Source organism: Cyprinodon variegatus, unplaced genomic scaffold, assembly GCF_000732505.1.
Source record: "Cyprinodon variegatus isolate N-32 unplaced genomic scaffold, C_variegatus-1.0 Scaffold18, whole genome shotgun sequence".
Taxonomy (NCBI): domain Eukaryota; kingdom Metazoa; phylum Chordata; class Actinopteri; order Cyprinodontiformes; family Cyprinodontidae; genus Cyprinodon; species Cyprinodon variegatus.
The window spans coordinates 1,394,672-1,417,590 of NW_015150471.1; the positions used below are offsets into that span (position 1 = coordinate 1,394,672).

At 39.5% G+C, this 22,919-nt stretch overlaps 1 protein-coding gene across 4 annotated transcripts in view; it reads left to right on the top strand.

Annotated features, from left to right (window-relative positions):
• nbr1 (neighbor of BRCA1 gene 1) overlaps positions 1-22,472 on the top strand; it is a 34,902-nt gene extending 12,430 nt beyond the window's left edge. Inside the window, exons 8-22 of one of the 4 annotated variants that reach the window (XM_015387977.1) lie at positions 294-413; positions 606-905; positions 1,277-1,436; positions 3,630-3,878; positions 7,041-7,160; positions 8,804-8,879; positions 8,995-9,105; positions 10,374-10,550; positions 10,642-10,812; positions 10,911-11,056; positions 13,144-13,568; positions 15,261-15,346; positions 15,684-15,771; positions 15,928-16,027; positions 21,082-22,472. In XM_015387977.1, the coding sequence (XP_015243463.1) occupies positions 294-413; positions 606-905; positions 1,277-1,436; positions 3,630-3,878; positions 7,041-7,160; positions 8,804-8,879; positions 8,995-9,105; positions 10,374-10,550; positions 10,642-10,812; positions 10,911-11,056; positions 13,144-13,568; positions 15,261-15,346; positions 15,684-15,771; positions 15,928-16,027; positions 21,082-21,270 (2,518 nt within the window). In that variant the 3' untranslated portion in view covers positions 21,271-22,472. Of the gene's footprint in view, positions 1-293; positions 414-605; positions 906-1,276; positions 1,437-3,629; positions 3,879-7,040; positions 7,161-8,803; positions 8,880-8,994; positions 9,106-10,373; positions 10,551-10,641; positions 10,813-10,910; positions 11,057-13,143; positions 13,569-15,260; positions 15,347-15,683; positions 15,787-15,927; positions 16,028-21,081 lie in introns of all 4 variants that reach the window. The other 3 variants (XM_015387994.1, XM_015387986.1, XM_015388002.1) reach the window with 3 other exon arrangements.
• Positions 22,473-22,919: the final 447 nt, after the last annotated feature.

The window sequence follows — 22,919 nt, forward strand, 5'->3', positions numbered from 1 at the left end:
TGTCTCATGTTTTCCCAAATCCAGGCCTGATATGTTGTTTTTTTTTGATGGCTTTCAGCTGACACCGGCTTGTCACACAGGATCTATTATAGTTTTTTTCTAGTTCTCCAATAAATGTGCATTTATTAATTATTAAGGGTAACATACATTTTAAACAAGCTGTTTTAATAGCTCCCTGTCAGAAATGAAATCATTGTTTAAAAAAGTTTTTTGTGATCATCTGAACTATATTAGATTTTTCTAAACTTCAAAACTTAAGTATGTTAAATTATTTCTGTCGTGTCTCTTCCCAGCGTGTGCCCATCCTGCATCCTGTGCGAGATGTGCAGACACAGCCATGATCCGAGCCACAGCCTGGTGAGAACCAAGACGCCTCTCTCCATCCCCGAGCACGGAATGTCGGGAGAGTTTAGGTAAACCTTTAAAAACTGAGGCTCATCCAGCTAGAGTTAAAAGAAAGTTCTAGTTGTTGTTGTAGAAATCTACATTATTAAAGACGAAGACAAGGCAAAATATGTGTGCTGTTTTTTGTTTTTGTTTGTTTTTTTGGAAAGTAAACCTTTGATAGTCAACAAATAGGTGTTCCTGATGACATTTTAAACCAGGTTCCCAAGGCGAGGAGACAGGACTGTGCGCAAGGCTGAGAGACAGCGCCTCAAAGCTGAAAGAAGGCAGCTGAAAGCAGAGGTGAAGGAAATCAAGAAGAAACTGAGGCTGGAGAAGAGGGGGTTGCAGTGGAGCGGACCTTCTACCTCAGACAGAGCCAGCCTGACAAACATGGCCTCCACGTCCACCCAGTTCCCGGCGCTGCCTCCTCCCGCTGCCTCAGAAACGGCCCCAAGTCCAGCCACAGACCCAGGTCACATCCCAGCCCCGGTCCCCGACCCCCAGGCCTCCAGTCCAGAGTAAGCGCCACCTTGGAAGGGCGTCCGACAGTGCTGGGTACCTCTAGCCCAGCATGGATGCAAAAAGTCTTTTTTTTTTTTCCAAGAAAAAAAGAAATCAAAATATGCCATCTTTGTAATCTAGTCTGTATGAGTGTTTTCGCTGGCTGCTCTGGGGTGGTGGCAAATGTTGGAACTACCTCAATGTGAAAACTGCTGCTGCTGCTTCATATATTTTCTAAAAAAAAAAAAAAATTTGCTTTTGAGCTGCAAAAAAAAAAAAAAAAAATCTGGGGTCCTGCTTTTTTTTGATTCATAGAGAAACAAAAGAGATGCGTAATATAGAGAAACCAGGGCTTTTTTTCAACAATGCTCTGTACACTTGAAACTAGGGGTCCCGGGGTCTCGCACACGTCCTTGGTGCCCACTATGGCTGCCTTGTTTCTGGATGAAAATCTGCCTGATAACACCCGTCTGGAGCCTGGTACCAAGTTCATCAAATACTGGAAGATGAAGAACTCGGGCACAATCAGCTGGACCTCAGAGACCAAGGTACCCCCCCACCCCCCACTCAACGAGAGACCAGGCTCCCCCCTTCCTCTCTGTCTCCATCTCTCTCTATGTCCCCTCTTCATCTCCACTTTTATTCTCTCAACTTTTCCTCTCTTGATTTACTAAAATCTACTAAGATCACAGGAGCGTCTCAGTAAATACCGATATCTTTCAAAATTTCATTTGTTTCTGTGTTTCAACTGAAAAAGGGTCTATATTAGATTTATTCACGCCACAGAGTGAGTATTTTAATGGTAACGGCTTACAACTAATGAGAACACAACTTTTCATCAGGACAATTAAAATAAGGCTTTTATTAAAAAGGAATAATATTTTAACTTCATTTGATCCCAGTTTGGACCTGGGTACACTGCAAAAAATGGAAATCTAAAGAAGTAATTTTTTCTTAAATTAAGTGCATTTGTTCTTGAATTGGGGAGGTAACTGAGACACTTTGCAAATGGAACAAGACAATTTATATTTAAAATAAGAAAAAAGCAACTGCATTGTCTTATTTCAAGTGCATATTATCTAATTACCTTATTTTAAGAGCAAAAATACTTAATCCATTGGCAAATCATCCCATTTACCTACAAAAATTAAGGTTAAATACACTTGATTTAAGACATTTTTACTTATTTCTAGTTAACTTTCGCAATGCACTGGAAAAATGATCTAGAAATAATAAAAAGTGTCTTAAATTAAGTGTATTTACCCTTAATTTGAGAAGGTAAATGAGAGTTCGCCAATAAGTATTTTTACTCTTAAAATAAGATATTTAGATAGTATGCACTTGAAATAAGAGAATGCAATTGTGTTTTCTTATTTTAAGTGTAAATTGTCTTGTTCCATTGGCAAAATGTCTCTTTTTTTACCTCCTTAATCCAAGAACAAATGCACTTATTTTAAGAAAAAATTACTGATCTAGATTTAGATTTTTTCCAGTGAACATGGCGGAATGTAATAAGGGATTTGCTTCATCTGCTACCAAATCGAGCCATAACCCTATTAATATCATAACTGTTAAATAAGCTATTTTTTTGGAGGTAGGGAGGTGTCTGGAGCTGCAGGAAAAGGAAATTACCAGAGGGACATGTGCATCGCTCTAAAATGATGTTCTGTTAGAACACTGCGTTGACTGACAGCAATCCCGCATCAACAGCAGCAGGTTTCATGGCGCGGCAGCGCTCTATGATGACGATGAAGCAACTTGATTCTTACTCTAGACTCTGGTCCATGATTGTCCAAATGAAATTCCTCTTTCAGCCAAAGAAAGGACCTTGGATCTCAACAGCTAAGTCCTTTTTATCTTTTTTTTTTCTTTTTTCCCCCCAAGATTGGATACTTCTCACTCAGAAGTGTCTAGCTTAAGTGGCTTAAACGAGTGATGTGGGAGTTTTCAGCTCTTAAAGCTCAGACTCAGTCACAGTCCACTACTTTTGAATCTTTGCAATCACCTCAAGTTATTTCTTTTATCACACTTTTTCCTTCCGCCAAACTTTCCAATAATATGCTTGGTTATATCAAACGGTTTAACCCTGTAATGCCAAATGTATCATATTTGATGCATACGGTTTTGCGTCTGACACCTTTTGCATAATTTAATGGTAAAAACTTTGCTCAAAATCCTATTGTACACAATCAGATATATCTGATAACAGAGGGCAGAAGACTACACAAAAAATAATCTTGACTTATCGCATTGTAATAAATTATTAATATCAAAAATGTATTTCTTTTTTTCTTTTTACATATTTTTTTAAAAGGCCAAATAAGGACTTCAAACCAAAAAAAAAGTAATTTTCTGTTTTGTTTTATTCTTGGATCTGTTTGCGTTCATAATATTAGTATGAACTTTGTTTTCTCATTAGCTGTAAGCAATAATTATCCAAACGTATAAAATAAAAGCTTGAATATAATCTTCCACGGTGGAATGGATCTGTTTAAGTTCCTCTTTCTGAATGAAAACGCTGAAGTAAATGTTTACATTCCAATTAATTTAGCTGCATCTGCATTTATCCAGGGTTCCTCTTATTTAATCCAGTTAGATTTATGTTGTGATTTAAGTTTTTAAGTCTTTGTTTAAAATGTTTATTTCTGTTGTGTTTATTCTGGTTGCATCCTTTTTGTCCTTGTGCTTTTTCGCATGTGCGTTCCTATTTTTTTGTTCTGTGTGTGTTTGTGTGTATGCAGTTAGTATTCATGTGGGGAAACCTCGGCTTGGCGTCAGAGGAGAGGAGGGAGGTCCCAGTGCCCCTGCTCCTGCCAGGACAAGTGGGCGTGGTCAGCGTGGCCTTTGTCGCTCCCGTCATGGAGGGGATGTACACCTCCCACTGGCGACTGGCGCACTGCGGCTGTCAGTTCGGCCCGCGGGTCTGGTGCAGCATTGTGGTCGACTCTGGCAGCAGCCGGAACGGGCTCGGCCATCAAAGCAAACGACCGGCAAGTCTCCTACTCAGTGACCTCACCTACATCAGCTTCTCTTTACATATATTTAGATAAATATAAATATAAAATATCATATTTTCGGAGGCCGCGTTTCCTATGAACCTTTGAACTAATACAGAACAGCTCTGCAGGCATTCTGAAGCTCCTAGCCGTACATCTCCACTAAAAAAAAAACTATCTGCCCATATTATCATACTAAAAGTCCAGTTTTAATCTAATGGAAGGAAAAAAATCCAGCAAAGATTAATTTAGTCGACCAATCTTTGTTAGTTGTTCGGCATCTTGTTTCTGCTACAATAATAATTTCAATATTCAAATTGTGTTTTATAGAAACAAATTATTTACAAAGTCGAAACATAGTCGAACATAGCCTCAAACACAACACTATTCCTGACATTTTGAATTAAAAAAACTTCCTGGATGGGAATTAAAACGTCTTCAAACTTGAAAACGAAGTCCAGTGCATTGTTTGTTTGTTTTTTTTTTACTTTTTTTTTTTTTTTAATTGCAAAGTCAATGAAACATTATTATCCGTAAGCAATAGTTGGGTCAGAGATGGTAATCTCTTAATGAAATGCTTGAATATTTAATTTAAAGGTGAATCATTGCTGTGTTCTCCTTCACATCAGACCTGATTCTCACTCATTAGAAATTAACAGAGGAACTAGTGAGGTCCTATAGGCTGCATTAAGAATACAGCTTCACTTAATGCATCACAGAACCTAAGAGTTTTCAGACTGTGTTGATTCGATTGGTTATATTCTATCTGGGTCTTAAATGTTGAGCTGGATGGGCTAGAAGGAGCAAAACCAGTATGGATTAGTCACTAGAATATGGAGCGTGGTCGGCCTAACATGCAGAACTAAAGCCTCATTCGGACAACATCTAGCAGGCTAATGCGCTTCATTGTATCGCTGAATTCTAACTTAACCAAAACTATTTTACAAGCAGCTGAAATGATTCTCACCTGAATCAGTCCTTATCCTTTCCTTAAGGCCATTGGCTCTCCATCCAAATGACTGAATACACTTTGGTAATGCATATAGGCTGATTGCTGGGTGACAGCATGACTCCAGAAAAACAGCAAAGATTCAAAGCCTCTGTGTTCAGCTCATAGTGATCAGATGGAAGCATTCATATTTTCTCTGCGTAGCTCTTATGGCAGCAGTATGACCACACCTAAAATGCATTGGGTTAAAATGATTGCCAAAACTGATGGTGGACATGCAGAAACCTCTGATAGATGTAACGCTTGTTAAAGGCTAATGACAAGGAACTGACTATATAGATGTAGAAAGATGTTACCAGAAGAGGGTTCGTTGAGGAGCCCGAGGTGTGAATAATCACAGAGACAAAAATGAGGTTTAACTAGTTTTGTATTAAAGTGGCCAAGACACACACACAAAAAAAACAACAAACACACAAACATTAATAACAAAACAGTATTTGATTACCGGTAATTGTCCCCAAGGTTCAGTTAGGTTAGATTGTTAGTCCATACGCTATGGTAATCCAGGGTTGAGAAGAGAATAGTTTTTATCCTTATAGGAAAGAAGAGTCTGTATCCTACCGCACAGGTAGAGGTCTTAGCTCGCCATCTTCAGTTGAATTAGAAGAAGAAAAAGTTGTTGTGAACCAGATTGTAGTGAGGGTGATGTCCTTTTTCTGGCATAAAAAAAAAACCTGACCGTTGAAGGGATGACAAGTTGATCTCCGTCTGTGTAGTGGTATTAATGAAAGACAACATGAGCGGTTTGGCCCAAGTTGTGAGAGAGAAGCGAGTCCAAAAGACAGGTTATAATATTAGATCTTTAGGAAGATCCAGTAACTTTTTTGAAACGAGACGCCAACAGAGCATGCAACAGCCACAGGTGGGGAATGGAGGAGGGAGTGGCACTCTGACTCCGCAGGTAAATAGAGTTGGGGTGATGTCGCACAGGGCGTGGCCCGTCAAATTAAAAGGACTTAGGAGCTGAGGGCTACATAGACATCTAAAAGAAGTTCACAGATCGTGAGGAAAAGACCAGAGTGCAGAGAGGGTCATCTCTGTCGTGGTGGCAGTGGGATATGCTCAGAAAGCAGCAGAGGAAAAACTTCAAAATTTTCTCAAATCCAGCAGTTCTTGGTCAACCTTTAAGGTCCTGTGGTTGAGAGTGGTTTAACCCTGGTGCAAAGGGGACCAAAGTTACTCGTCATGCATAGATACAACAGTGGTTAATACTCTAACCTTATGATAATTTTCGTACTTATTTGGCTCATAGATTCTAGTTTAACAGCTTACTGACATACAGTATAGGATTCTGTTGATTATGATCAGAAACTGGACTGAAAACTGGTTTAACACAGCAACCAAAATCCATTCCTTCATTTTCCATCTTGCTTATCCCTTTTGGGGTCACGAGGGGTGCTGGTGCCCCATCTCCAGCTGTCTACAGGCGAGAGGTGGGGTCCACCCTGGACAGGTCGTCAGTCCATTGCAGGGCAACACAGAGACAAACACAACCATTCACACTCACACCTAAGGAGAATATAAAGAAATCAATTAACCTAACAGTCATGTTTTTGGACTGTGAGGGGAAGCCGGAGTACCCGGAGAGAACCCAAGCATTCACAGGGAGAACATGCAAACACTATGCAGAAAGACCCTGGGCTGGGAATCAAACCCAAAACCTCCTTGCTGCAAGTTAGCAATGCTACCCATTGAAACACCATGCTGCCCGCAGCCAAAGTCCAAAAGGGAAAATTATTAAAAGTCATTCAGTAAAATAATTATAGATGTTTATAAATATCCTGCTGATTTGAAGGGAAAGAAAAATTATTTTGGGCTATATTTTTTTTTTTTTCAACAGTGCTATTAGTGCAATTCAAATTATTCCAGTTAACAAAACTTAAATGTCCTTGGAGAAAACAAAAAAAAAGGAAATTGTCCAGAAAGTTTTGTTTGTCTTTAGAAGTTAAAGTTTGGGAGAGTAACTGAAGACTGAAATCTAAAAGAATTATAGGAAATGACCATTCTTTGTTTCCAGCTTTGTTTTATAAACCTAAAAGTGGATTTGAAGACGTATTGATTAATGTAATAAAAAAAACCTGTTAGGTGAAGTATGGTTGATAATCAGTACAATGTTGAGATCTAATGATCCTGCTTTTTTTTTTCAGAAGGAGGAGGGAAAGGCAGCAGAGAGGGAGACGACTCCAAAAGAGAGCGGATCTGCCTTCCCTGTAGACCTCCCCCAGGAGGACTTCTACTTTCCATCAGTGGATCTCCTGACGGCACAGGTGCTCACTCAGAAACCTCCAATAAGAAACGTTCTGTCAGGCTGTCAGAGTCACGCATTCATCCAACCAAAATAAGCCAAAATGAAGATATCTGTCAGCAGCTCAGCTTTTTTTCTTTTTTTTCCCCCTTTCATCTTTTTGGTTTTAAATTCTCTCCAAAAGCAATTTTACTTCCGATTTGCTGCTGCGTTCTCACCGGCTTGTTTCTACACTTAAACACAGATTATTTTTTTAATGTATTATTTGGTGAAGAACATGTAATCAGAATCACATAAAAAAATCAAAAGTTGATCCTTGTTTTTCATTCTGTCAGGTTTTGATGATGCATCTACCAAAAAATATGTGTCTGCAGATTGGATTAACTCCCGTTCTACTTTTAGTCATTCTCACTTTTCTAGGGAGAGGTTATTTCTCATGTGGCTGATTAAATTAGCAGTAGGGTTGGGAATTGCTAGGATTTTCACGATTCTGATTCCCTTATCGAGTTCTGTTAAACGATTCGATTCTTTATCGATTCTCTTATTGATTCTGTGAAACAATGAACTTGGTAAGTTCACAGTGACATTCGTCTACCTTAGCCTCAGAGAAAACAGAAGGTGCAGCCAGCCTCTGAGCCAGCCAGGCTACCCGTCTCGTCACAGTCATCTAAATCTAATGGAGAAGGCCTCCGTTTAATGAAAAAGCATTACTGTAAAATTTCGGAAAATAAACTAATCTCCCCCTGATTTAAATAAACGAGTGTCACCTTTCTCTGGCTCCCTGAACTGCGGTGCAACTTCACAACATGTTTAATAACCCCAAAGAGAGGTAGGAAATTCGTTTATTTCCAGAAATGGCAGAAGATTTACTAGGAACCACATTAAGCACAGCCAGTGATATAAAACTAGCTACTAACCACCAGAGTTGCCTTCCATGCTGGTCGTAACTTTAGCTTCTGTCCGGAAGCATCAAAAACACGGCATTCGTTAAAATGTATGCCATGTTGTGTGCGCAGGTGTTTCTGCATGTTGGATGTATTTCCTCCCGCAGATGTAATTGGCTCTTTTGCAATGATTGCAAAGCACCTCGTTGCCATCTTGGTCTTCTTTAAAATGAATCCAATCTTTCGATCGCTTTACCGCTTTTGTTTTGCTTTCTAGACTTACGCCTGGTCACGTTGTACTGGCTAACTGAATGCTGTGTGCATAACTTGCATAAAAAACGTAACCTAAGTCGTGCTGCCCAGCGCTAGGCTCTGTTGCTGCGTGGAACCTTTAAGGGAACCATTAAGCGAGCTGCCAAACGGTGCCGTGGAATTGGGAAACACAGAACCGGTTCTGAACAGGAACCCATTTTTTGAGTCCCATCCCTAATTACCATTGTTGTTTTGTTTTATTAATATAGATTTAGATATGGTCATAAAGCACTCCAAAAGGAGGGTGGATTGTGGTCTAAACCGTTTTCTATGGGATTAATGGATGATTCTTCCATCAGATGGATCCTAAGCAGTAGAGAGGTTCAAACCCACTGAAGGTTTCAGAGCAACTAGCTGAAATGTTCCTCATCAAGGCAGATTAGATCTGAAAACACAATGTCACCTGAAAAATGTCTCTGTTATCATTTTAAATAAACGTAACCTTTCATTGTTCTTTGTTTATTTGCAGGATCTGCTGTCGTTTGAGTTGCTGGACATAAATATTGTGCAAGAGTTGGAGAAGGTTCCCAACAACACTCCTGTCGGTGAGTCAAAAGTTCTCAAAACGGCAAACTAATTAGCTGTAAACTCAACTCTTGAGTTCCTTTTTTGGCTGTGTCAAATACAAAGCTTTGTTTTGTCTTTCTGTTTTCACTTTAGCTTTGACACCTTGCATATCCCCCCTCCCCCATGATGCATCAGTGCTGGAAAGGACGATGACCTCACAGACGAAGGAAGAGTCGGAGGCAACCGGAGTCCGAAAACTTTTTGGTGAGATGTGCTACTGACTACTAAAGAAAGATCATTTTTAAATCTTTCTGTAAATCTTTTTCTTTATAGTCAATTAACAAAAAGATGAGCTTTGTTAACTTTCTACAATAAAGCTCCATTTTTTTTCTTCCTGGTAAACTGTCTGGTGCATCTGTATGGGGAAGCAGCGCTTCGCTAACACAGTTTTCAGTGGGAGTGGGGAGCTGCTGACATCTTTGAGCAGTGGAAGGGATACTTTGAGGAGCTGTTATATCCTGCTGACACGCCACCCCAGATGGCGTGTCATCAGGCATGTCTCAGCAGGCGTGTCTCAGTGACTTCCCCAAGGCTAAAGTCACTGAGGTGGTCAAAAAACTCCCTGGTAGCAAGGCTTTGCGTGTGGATGAGATCCTCCCTGAGTAGCTCAGATCTCTGGATGTTGTCAGCTGTCTTGGCTGACACGCCTTCTCAACATTGCATGGAGGTTGGAAACGGTGCCTTTGGCTTGGCAGGCTGGGGTGGTGGTTCCCCTGCATAAGAAGGAGCACCGGAGGGCGTGTTCCAATTATAAGGGGATCAGACTCCCCAGGAAGGCCTATGCCAGGGTGCTGGAGAGGAGATTCCGGCTGACTGTCAAATCTCTGATTCAGGAGGAGACGTGTGGTTTTTGTTCGCTTTTAGTCCCTGAAAACAAAAAACAAAAACCCATTAACACTTACTGACATGAACAGCTTCGTTTGTACATACACATCACTTTAGACAGATTGATTCTGATAACGGTTGCTCCAAAATAATAATAATAATGTGATTAATCCAGAAAAAAAAAAACAGTCAGCAAAAACTAGTTTTTGAACATTAGGATTTTAGTTTAAGTTCTGAACACATTTTTTTCCTGAGATAAACAGGGTGTGGGTCTTGGCTGAACAATAACCAGAAAAGCTCCTGTTTCCCCTGCTGATATCTGTGAAGGACGTGTGATGCTGTGGGCCCTTGTAATAATTTTAAAAGCTCGAAGCTTCTAGGACTTTTTGAAATGCCAGATAATTTCAAAAAAATCTGTTTGTCTATGTCCAAAAACTAAACCGTCACAACGAGGTCGTACTGCAGGACGCTGACTGAAAACATTTGGCTAAATCAACACAGAAATGTTTTGAGAAGTCAACAAAAATATATGGTTTTTATAGCTTTTTTTATCTTGAAGCCTTCAGGCCCCCTATAGATTTAAGACAAGGGGAAATCTAATACCTACATCTATTTTGTCTTTCTTACATTTGCTGTATTTTCCCAAGGAGTCAAACTGAGGCCCAAGGACGTGTCAGAGCCTGTAGCGCAAGAAGAGGAGAAGGAAGAGGAGATCAGTGGAGCTCAGTTTCTCTGTGAGACTGTGATCCGCTCCCTGACGTTGGAGGAAGCCCCTGACCACAGGCCTCCGCGCCGAGCCAAGCACAGCAGCCTCAAACCGCAGGGTGAGGTGCCACGGTCACTTCTTCTCTGTGTTTATCGCTCAAGCTTGTCGCTTAAATTTAATTTCCATTTACCTTTGTTAAACATTTGCAGTTGTTACCCGGGGACCAGGCTTTGGCTTTGAGAGGCCACTTGGGGTTGAGGAGAAACAGAAGGACAGAATTAAACAGGAAGAGATGAATGCTGATAGAATCCAGAGTTTAGCTCCGCCTGCAAACGTAGACTTCAACCAAACGACCCAGGCAGAGGATGACTCCAGACAAAGTGAGCAATATAGCTCAAATTTCCCTTTATTTTAATACTTTCTTACCGCTGTCAAAACTGCAACCAAGCTGGTTATTTTGTTTCTTTCTCCTTGGTAGATCGTGAGCCTGGAGCTGAAAATGAAAACCTCACCGTCAGCTCCCATCAAGATAACGAAGACAAAGAGGTTTTGCATGCCATGCAGAACATGAAGGAAAAGGACTGCGAGAAAGAAGAAGGCAGAACCAGAGAAGACTGGGATGAGGTGATGTTTCCAACGCGCTTTAAACCTTTGAATAACATTTATCATGTTGATTAACAACGAAAGGTGGAATATAACTGGGAACAAACGTGTGTTCTGGATGTACCCGAATCAAATCAAGTGTAACCAATTTAATTCACTTCAGTTTAATTATATAGCACCAATTCACAACACATTTCATTTGAGGCACTTTACAGAGACAATCCAACCAGATCGCAGTCAAACTAGTTGATTGAATCGACTCATTGATTCGAAGGCAATCCCTCATACCAAACATGCTTGTAGTGAGAGTGGAGAGGAAAAACTCGAATCAATGTTTAACATCTGGTAATGGTTAAATGGACCGGTGTGTCATCAGATCTCAGTAAAGATCCAGCTGTTCTGTTACATTAGAGCAGGGGTTCCCAAACATCTCAGCCTGAGATACCAAAAAAAAAAAAAAAAAAACTCAGAAGAATGACAATCGCCTGTAAACAGATATAATTACTTCAATCTATATTTATTTATATATAAATTAAGCATTTGTATTAGGTTTTTATACTGCTAAGCTGCTGCTCATTCACTGTCTGAAAGCTTTACAAAACCAAATTTCGTTATGTATAAACTGTGAATACAAAATGACAATAAAATTTTAAGTTTAAAAATGAATGTATTCTTTAAATACTTTAACACTTTAAATTTATTTTTAATATTTAATGGTACATTTTACAATTCAATTATATGTAATATTTGAATTATGTATCAGATAAATAAATAAATGTATTGATTTAATTGGACATTCGTGTTCATACGTTATTATTCATTTTGGCCTCCATATACTTCTTGCACCCCCCCCGGGGTTCCGATCTCCACTTTGGGATCCCCTGCATTATAGAGCAGGTCTGCATCATGAAGACCATCATCTGAGCAGAAGGATTTCGTTTCCACTCTTACTTCTTGTGAAATTTCAACCAGTCCTCATCATCCAGAGCTCGATGTTAACCATCGCCCGGGGCAAGTAGTTTTTATTGTCGGGAGAGTACAAATTTCATTGCATTTGCCCGCCGGGCAAGTACAATGATCGCAAAAAAATATATTTATCACTCAAAATTACTTTAAAATCACCGACATTCGCTGAAAACGACCCACAAGCGTTGCCGGCGCAATTTTGTTGTTTTGTACACATTCTCGCGTGATTTGAAAAAGCTGAGTGATTTTCCGCTAGATGGCGTGATTCAGCTCTTGGGGAGAGAATTCTGCAGAGCAGCAGCTGAATGATCAATTTAATCTATACTATAATACACGCTAGATTAAAAATGATCAGTCAGGGATTAGGAAAATAATAATAATAATTGTATGCGCACAGTGTAAGTATTTCTATCATATGGCAGTCTTCTGTACAGTGGTCATACATTAAAAAATGTATTACATTTTTTTCTCTTAGACATTGGAGTGGTGCATTCAAATGTTATAGAGCTAAACATGTTAAATTGGTGAGTAGTAGTAGTGTAAGTTTTTAACCTGTCAAGTCTTTTTTAGATTTTTAACATTACAACTTATATTTTTCCAAGCACACAACAGTTTAAAGCAAAGTTTAGTTTGAAAAGAATGTGCAGGAAGGATTGAAAAGCATGTTAACATGGTAATTTAGGCTTGAGTTCATTATCTGACGCATGCATATACACACCAGGAACCTGGAAACTTACTGAATTACAAAAAAACATTTAAAAAACAAACATGTTGGATTGATATATATACAAAAATGAATATTAGGAACTATATTTATCAAACATTATACTGGGCAAGTAAAAATTGTTTCTGGACAAATGAAATGTGAAAGCCACTTGCCCGAAGGGGGGACTTAGCGGGAGGATTTTAGCCGTAACGGGCGGATGCAGCCATCTGCTTTTACACCTCTGACTCTCCGAGCAGCTGTTCCTTTAAAAGCTTTAACTTTTATGTATTTGGTTAATATGCATATGAAAGTTATCACCCAAAAGTTGCTGCAGGTTGATTGTGATCAGCGAATGCAACTGCATTAACACTTAAAAAAACAAAGATGTTTCAGCACTTGTATAAAGCCTAAAAGCCTCACTCCTCTTCTACCTCAGGTCAGCAGCCAAACGTCCTCTGTCTCCTCCAGCGACGACTACATCATTGTTCTCCCAGACTGTTTCGACACCAGCCGACCGCTGGGGGAGTCCATGTACAGCTCTGCCATGTCACAGCCCGACACGGCCGCCGCCACTGCGGCTTCGTCCACCGATCCTGACCAAGAGCAGGAGAAGGATGAGCCCTGCAACTTTGAGCCATGCAGGGAGGCTCCGCTGACGGAGAGGAAGGAAGAGGAGACCATCGCCGTGGAGGAGTCGCTTGGGAACACCTGGCCTCTCCACGTCTCTCCCATCCACAGCAGTGTGAACCAGATGCTGTGTGCGTCCCAAACGCTCGACGCCGTGACCCTCACCCCAGAAGTGGTGCCGCCGCCTGTCGTGCCTCAACCCCTGCATCCAACACCGGTCATCTACTCGCCCAGGTTAGCAGAGACTCATTAGGATTCAGGGCTCTTAGTCGGGCCTTAATAATAAATGGAAGTTTTCATTGGCTGTTATGTTAAAAAAAAAGATATCATGACTTATATGATCAAAAAAGATAGAGGGAACACATTCTGTGAAATCAAACCACCCACTTAGGAAGCAACACTGATTGACAATCAATTCTACACAATTCTGTGCAAATGGATTAGACAACAGGTGGATGTTATTAGCAGTTAGCATGACACACTGAATAAAGGAGTGGTTCTGCAGGTGGGGACCACAGACTACTTCTCAGTACCTATGCTTTCTGGCTGATGTTTTAGTCACTTTAGAATGTTGTTGGTGCTTTAACACTCGTGGTAACATGAGACGGATTCTGCAACCCACACAAGTGACTCAGATGGTGCGGATCAATGCGAGCTGTGGCAAGAAGGTTTGTTGTGTCGGTCAGTGTAGCGTCCTGAAGCTGGAGGTGCTACCCAGAGACAGGCGAGTACACCATGAGATGTGGAGGAGACCGTAGGAGGGCAACAACCCAGCAGCAGAGCCTTGCAAAAGGACATCCAGCAGGCCACAAATGTGCATTTGTCTGTACAAACTGTTAGAAACCGACTCCATGAGGATGGTATGAGGGCCCGGTGTCCACGTCATGCTGGATGATCCAGGATTGGCAAATCCTACACTTAAACGCTTAAACGATGCAATCCTGGCAAATCCAGGATGCAAATTTGCCACTGGCGCCCTGTGCTCTTCAAAGATGAAAGCAGGTTCACACTGGGCACATGTGACAGACGTGACAGAGTCTGGAGACACCATGGAGAGTGATCTGCCTGCACCATCCTTCAGCGTAACAGGTTTAGCAGTGTGTCAGTAATGGTGTGGGATGGCATTTCTGTGGAGGGCCACACAGCCCTCCATGTGCTCGACAGAGGTAGCATGACTGCTATTCCTCAGACCCCTTGTGAAACCATATGAAGGTGCAGTTTTCCCTCGGTTCCTTCTAATGCAGGACAATGCTACACCTCATGTGGCTTGAGTGCGTGAGCAGTTCGTGCTAGATGAAGGCATCGAAGCTATGGACTGGCCCGCATGTTCCCCAGACCTCAGTCCGATTGAGCACATCTGGGCAACAAAACCCCAACCAATCAACAAAAACAACGTGGAACAAAAACTATCCAGGAGTTGGTGGATGCTTTAGTCCAGGTCTGGGAGGAGATCCCTCAGGAGACCATCTGCCACTTCATCAGGAGCAGCCCAGGCATTGTAGGGAGGTCATACAGGCACATAGAGGCCAGACACAATAATGAGCCTCATTTTCACCCATTTTAAGGACATTACAACAAAGCTGAATCAGCCTGTAGTGTTTTTCCACTTTAATTTTGTGTGCAAGTCCAAATCCAGGCCTCCATTGGTTAATGCATTTAATTTCCTTTGATAATTTAGTTGTCGGCACATTGAATTTATTACAGAACAAAGTATTCAATGAGAATATTTCATTTATGGTTTGTTATTTGAGTGTTTCCTTTATTTCTATGAGCAGTATACTTTTTACATTATACTTTTTTTATATAATGTATTGTGACTTGCCTAGATTATTGAATTCCAGATTTTTTTGGCTCTTTAAATAGAACAGCAATCTGGAGTAGAAAAGAATGAAGCCTTAAATGGTGAAATATGTGTTTCTGTTTCAGGTCAGAGGCTCTGTATCTGGCTGGGGATCCCAGTCCTCCAGCCTGCGAACCATTCGAGCCACAGCCACCAAGGGTTCACCTAAATGGTGAGTTAATCCATCCCAGCGTCTGGATGTGACCACATTACAAAAACACAACATAGGCTGGCACATAAAAATACGAGGTTGCTTATCCATTCATGTAAAAATTAGTCAGTTTAGCTTTACTGTCTGCTGTTTAGACTCATTGTGTTTACATGACTTAGTTGCTTCATAGTTTTAAAGGAAGTTAGGACTGCACAGGAAACGCATGACAACTGCAAGAACAGAGGAACTAACACGGCACGCAGGTTTTCAGGATTTGTTCCCTCAGCAAAGAAGGAAAAAAAAACAACTTATGTTCATCATCTAATGAGATCTTTTTGTGGGTTATTTCCTTTTCTAGTATCATCCGGTTTGTCCAGATCAGCCGGCTCAGCATGCAGTGCCTTTGAGGCGTACAATCCGAGAGCGGGCAAAGCGCTGCAGCCAAGGTGCAAAACAGCAGAGTAAAACATCTTATGCTTCAATTTCTGTGCTCTAGTCTCTTTTTTTTCCCCCCTTTTTTCTTTCTGCACTGCAACAGAATTTAGTCTGATAACCTGAGATGTAATTAGCGTAATCAGTGAGTATGACTGTGTTTGCACCAGGGGCCAAGGAGGCATCACAGAGGGACTTGTCAAAGGGGCCCTTTCTGTGGCCGCATCTGCTTATAAGGCTCTCTTCACTGGACCTAACTGTTCCATACAGGTACATGACCTAAAAGTGTGTTCTATAACTAAAATAAACCTCCAATGTGAGAGCATTTCATTATCAGTGGCTGTTAATTTGCTTGTTTGAGTATTTGCACAAGCAAAACAAAACGGTTAACAGTGCACAGCAGTTTTATTCTAGTCTGCTATGATTTGGAAATAGGTCACCTGACATCTAAATGCCAGGTATCCCAATGTCTGACATGGGTTGGTTGTAGATTTATGATGACCTGAATTCAAACAATTGATGTTGATTATTTAGAAAATGCAGACTGTCATTTGCGGTATTCCAATTAAATAAGAAATGCAATTAAAATTGCACGCAAATGTGTTTGTTTACCTGATAACTCTTGAAAACAACATGGCGGATGTAAACACATGAGATATATTTCCATATTTCAGCCACGGCTTTAATTAGATTAGATTAGATGAGCTTTATTGATCTCACAGCAGAGAAATTCACTCGTCACATATTGGCATAGAAGTTAAAGAAGGTGCAAACAGGGAGGAAAAAGGTGCATTAAAAATAAGCAATATATATACAGTATATCCAGGTATATACAGTATATCAAGATAAATAGGATTAAGGTGCAAGTGTACCTGTATCGCACACAATGAAAAACAAAATAAAAATAATAAAATAATAAAATGAGAAATAAAAATATGTACAATCCGGATGGCTTATATACAGGTGTAGAAATATTGCACATTCAGCATATTGCAAAGAATATTGCACAGTCAATAAATAAAAAGAAACTATAATGTAGCTGCACAGTGGTTTTTACAGGAGTTATTGTGGTTATAGTGCATTATTATAGAGTCTGGTGGCAGCAGGAATGAATGACCTGCGGTAGCGCTCCTTTTTACAGACAGGGTGTCTAAGTCTCTGACTAAAGTGTTCATTGCGCTCATCATCGCGTTTTAAATGTAAAAATTACCCGGTCTCCTTTATGAATCCCAATATGCCGCGCCATCATCCTCCAACTACTTACGGTCTGCTTTGTCTTTTCACAAGGCAGTAATGCCCAGTTTCAGATCATGTGACTTGAGTGAAGCAAAAAGTTACCGTAAATTCCGGACTATAAGCCACTACTTTTTTCCCGCTGTTTGAACACTGCGGCCTATAATACAGTAGGGCTAATACATGTCTTTTTTCATGGCGCTGAAGCTGTTCCATTCAGACACCAAGGAAATGATTAATGACTTATCCTGGTCGGCTGCAATGTTCTCTGCGTTGTTCAATTAAAAGTACCGGTATATGCAGCGTTATTTGCGTGTTACCGACACATACCTATATTTAAATGTGTTACAGGTGGTTTTAAAAAAAAAAAAATCATTGATAATATGTACCGTATTTATTTGTTATATCATACGGATTAAATCAAACGTTTAAAAAAATGCTCACGTGTAATATCTTTATTTGTAAATATCTCATACAACGTGGGAAACCTGTGGCGTAAACTACAAAATTGATTTTCTTTCTAAAATTAGAGCGTGCGGCTTGTAATCAGATGCGCTCTATAGTCCGGAATTTACGGTAAATATAATAATTTCAATGCAACCACAAAAAAGTCCAATTGAAGCATAGAAACTTATTGCAAAACATCTAAATTGCAGTATTTGCGTTTAGCAAATTCTATTTCATAATTAGAATCTGTGCAATTTGATGGTTAATGGAAACCCAGCCAGTGTCACATTTACACAAACATTGCAGCAAAATCGTAAAAAACAAAACATAAAAGCAGCATTTTTATTGTTGGTAAAATTTAATTTAAAAAAATCTGTTAAAGTTAGACTCAAGCAAACTTTTCTTAATCTATTAAGCATTTGTCATTTTTAAAGAATCATGCTTTTACTCAGAATTGTATTTGCCTTTTTAGGCGAATCCTAACTCGCTAATACTAAGCAGGTAGAGCTTGCAGTCAGCTGCCTATGAGGGATAAATGTCTCTCCTTAAGTTCTCACACCACTACTGCAAATAAAGAGGCGTTTTTTTTTTTTTGACATTTAATTTTTCTTGGGGAAAAATGATCAAACTTGTTGCATCCATGTTCATGGTTCACTACCTAAACATTCTGAATTAAATTCACAGTCCTACAGTAGTATAAGCTTATTTTCATTTACCTCTAAACCTTCTCAAAACAATTGTCTTTATCTATTTATACACCATAATGACATGCATGATTTAGATTATTGATTGTCATCAGTTTCCATTTAATGTTATTACTACTCAAGTTTAATTTATGTAGAAAATAGAGATTTTGTTACCAGAAATTCCTCTTTGATAACATTCTAATTCTGTTAAAGATCCCAGGTCATTAAATTTTCCCTTGTTTAACCCTTTAAAGCCCGATCCAAGAATAAAACAAAACAGAAAATTACTTTTTTTTTGGTTTGAATTCCTTATTTGGCCTTTTAACAATATATGTACATTTTTGATATTAATAATTTATTACTATGCGATAAGTCAAGATTATTTTTTGTGTAGTTTTCTGCCCTCTGTTATCAGGTATATCTGATTGTGTACAATAGGATTTTGAGCAAAGTTTTGACCATTAAATTATACAAAAGGTGTCAGACGCAAAACATTTCAGAAACCGTATGTATCAAATATGATACATTTGGCATTACAGGGTTAATTTAATGAATCTTCTGTTATATCAGCGATAATAACCTGTAAGTAGAGTCTGAAGACAAACTGCATAAAGATTTAGCTTTCATGTTATTATTCTCACTCGCTGACTGCAAAATATCTGTTTGAAATAGTTAGCATTCATGCTCAGAGTTCGTGAGGTCAGATAAAAAGTCAAATTTAAGGAAATATGGCCATTGGGTCTCTACAGAGATCATCCTGCTGGTGCCGACTCACAGACACAGCAGTCACCAGTCCCTTACTTTTAAGGGGGAATCTGTGTACATAGACTATTTTGTCCTAAAGGTTTTTAAAGTTAAGTTTACTTATAAATAAAGCTGAAAACTGATGTTTTTCTAGCTCTCTTCATTTAATAACGGAACATGTAGCAAGTTTGAACAATCTTTTTTTGTTTCTTTTTTTATCTTTGAATATAGGGGTGTAAATCACACCCATCATGGCGATTCGATTCAGTATCGATTTCCTGACCCAACGATTCGATTATTTTCGAGACTCAAGAATACACCACGATTTGATAATTTTTTTTCTTTTTCTTTTTTTTTTTCTTTTTTTTTTTTTTACACCTTACAGGCTAGACATTGTTTCAAATATGAAATATATCAATAAAAGCTGTAATATTATGCTTTTTTTTTTTTTTTAGAAACAACAGCAAATAACAGAAGTAGAAAGGTTGTACTCCACCTATTCCTATTAAAACCTCATTCACAAAAAAAAAATAATAATACCCCTGCGTTATAGATTCTGCAAGGCCTTTCATCAAAAAATACTGCATAAAATCAGTGCAATGAAATACCTCGGCTCCAGACGTCCCCGCCCCCTCCACAGACGCTCCACTGCTCCTCTCCCAAATTATAGCTGACCGCAGACAGGAGGCCGGCTTGTTTTGTTTTTATGACCGAAATTGCAGAAAATAACTTATGAAGTTGGACCAGTTAGAAGAGTGAGGTGCGTGAGAATGCTGGTCTCCTTTTTCCACCTGGATCTCCGCTCTTTTTGGTCCTCATGTCCCTCCGTTGTCGGACTAAACTCGCCCCCACTTCCTCCCCGCCTCGGCCGTATCTAGACCCACAGCGTTTAGCTCAGACCACGCTTCAATATTGAGCATAAATCAAAAATGTCTGTGTCAAGCTTACTGCAACACACTGCTGTAAGAGTATAACCAGGAAGAGCGGTAGGAGGGCAAAATAGGTTTAGCGCCACCGCAGCACGGGAGGAGAATTACATCCAGGAGCAAATGGATAAAAATAGACCGGAGGAAAAAAAAAAACATGAATCGATATTCTTGCGGACGTATCGATACATCGGATCGTCGGCTGATAGATCGATGCATCGATACAAAACGATTATTATTTACACCCCTATTTGAACACCTATCCTTAACTGACCCATGCCTTGCAATAATTTAGTTCCAGTCGTTGCTGTTACTTCAAGGAAATATTTCTTACTTTCTCCCTTAATCCTTACAGCTTAAACGCTATACTTCCTTAAATATTATTTAGATCCAGATCATAAGCAAATGTGTGTGTGCATGTGTCATGTAAACAGTTACTGAGCCAGCAGCAGACGTCATTTTTTAATATTTGTTAAAGAAGAGCAACAAAAATTAGTCGATCGATGGAACTGAACACAAATTAGTAAAAAAAAGTTTTTGTGCCAGTTTCTGTTATTTTTGTACTGAAATAATATGTTTACAGTTTAAGAGCTAGATTTCAGTCTCAGGTGTTGTTCTGGACGCCATGAAAACTCTGCTCTCAACCTCAAATGAAGAATACTGAGAGTTAAAACTGCCCCCTTTCTGGTTGCAGATTGTATTTTGCTCTTTTCCAACGAGCAGAAAAAAGTTTAACTTTGACATCATTGCCTTTTTAGGGTGCGATTAACCGTTCAGTTACACCTAATACATTTGTAAGAAAAATATCCACTAAATACAGCCATCTAAAAACCTGCATATATACTATTTACATCTCAGGTTAACAGAACTCAGCGAAAATAATTTGTTCTGTTGTTTTACATGTCATCCCTTAAAGCCATAATACAAGTTAGACTTGCAGGAAGGAGGGGGAGGTTGCTGACAAATGGAGCATAGATGCTAAAACATCAAATTTGAGGGTAAAAACAGAGATTTTAGAAAGGGCTGTTGTTAGTAATGGAGGGTGTAATTTGTGTGAAAGCAGAGTTTTAAGGTAGAGCACTACATCTGAGACTGAAGACTAAGAATCTTGAATGAAAGTAATAGATTTTTTTGTTTTTTTGGGGGGATATTAGTGCAGAGTTTTAGTAATTAAATTGTGTTTGCAAATTACATAAACTTTTGTCTTTTTTAAGATGCTTCACCTTCATTTTTCTCCCCCTTTTTTACCACTACCCTCTCTTCCTTTTTTCTTCCTGTCTTTTTGCAGCGAGGGATCGACCCCGCCACCAGGCAGGACCCTTCCATGATGGCCGTGCTGCTGGAGATGGGCTTTAAGGACCAGCGGCTCAACCAGCAGCTGCTGAGGAAGCACGGCTACAACCTGCTGCACACCGTCAACGAACTGGTCCAGATGGCCGAGGAAAGTCAGAACGAAGCTGCTGACCCTCCGCAATGAGCGGAGCCGCCATGTCGCCTAGACTCATAGGAAATCATTATTTCTACCTTCATTTAAAAAAAAACAAAACGTAACTTTAGAGTTTGACTTTTAAATGTTTCGCACTCTTCTGTGCTGAATTGTGTTTATTGCTTTTTTTTTTTTTTTCCAACATTACACTACGCTTTTATCTTCAAATATATGGAACAAAATTTGAGAAGAAGCATAAGTTTCCTGGCATCATTTATATCATATAACAGTTTCTGTTTTTCGTTGGGCTTTAACTGCTTTTCTTAAAATTCCCCATGTACTGTGCACCTTCTTGTAAATGATTCTCGCCGGTAGCTTTGTTTACCCGGACCATTAAGCTGTATGTATTGGTCAAAAATGAGCGCAAACCGAAATATCGACGATCCTCATCCCTGTGTTTTGTATGGCTGGTGTAGCTGCTTCCTCGGCGCTGTAAATTAATCCTGCTCCCTAAAGGTTTGGCTAATATATCGAGCGACAAAAAGGAAACTACTGAAGCTGCATGGGTTAAGAGTGCAGTAATAAAAATATTTAAGTTTTTTTTTCTTTAATTATTGTAGTGAAATTTGCCTAACAATGCAATCTACTTCTGTATCAGAGTACTGTTATTTTAGACGTTGACATGTGGAATGTAAACCAAACTCTCAGAGCGGATCACTGTTCAGATTTGGATGCTTTTTTTGACAACTGCATGATGAATAGAGGCTTTAGAGGTGAGTAATGTTCTTGTGGTCTTAGCACAGTCAGAGTGAAACAAACACAGATTTGTGACTTCTTTTATCAATTCCACGTGTTTCCGATCATAAACTTAAAGTGAAACCCAGCAATCCTCATTTAGCGCTAATTAAAGCTGAGATGTCTTTTAACACACATTCCACAAGCTAAACATGGACCCAAGTATATCTGATTTGATTGCGTTGCCTCCTGTTAGCGATGATGATTAGTTTACTGAAACATGCTCGTCATGTATATTGACACTGTGTTGTGTGTCTGGATTTAAGTTAATGTGCACCTTCTGTGTGTGTGAGGTTTTTAGAAACCATTGTTTTCTTATGTTTACAATTGTTCCAAGTAAAAATGCTCTAGAGAGTAATTCTAAATATATCTTCATTGCTTGTAAAATGATTCTTCTGCAACAGAGTGTACACTTTAAATACTCTTCTCTCAATCTGCCAATAAAATCTTTGCTCATCTGTTTGTTGCCTTTTGGTCTCTGATTTAGAGCCTAAGAATGGAGGTCAAGAAGTTGCTGATGCAAAGGAATAAATCCTTTAAGGTTTTTACATCCGGCGTTAAAGCCTGGGAAGCATTTTAACCGTGTTTTTTTTTTAAGCAGGGAAATCTGGTGCAACAATATTTGTGGTCTCTTTATTTAGTGGTATGATTGGGCTGCAGCAAAGTTGGCATATTTTGGTGGACATAGCTGAAATCTTTTCCCTTAATTATGTTTGGCTAACCTTGGATATGATATGCAGTGGTGGATCTAGACCAAATGCACCAGGGGGCAAGGAGGGGGCCAGCGTGTTTTCATGGGGGCACAAAAAAGCATGAAATAAAAAACAGGGCAAGAGATTTGCATATATTAAGAGAGCTTCATGAAGTGAAATTTCTTTTCAATTAGGTTAAATAAAAATTGTATT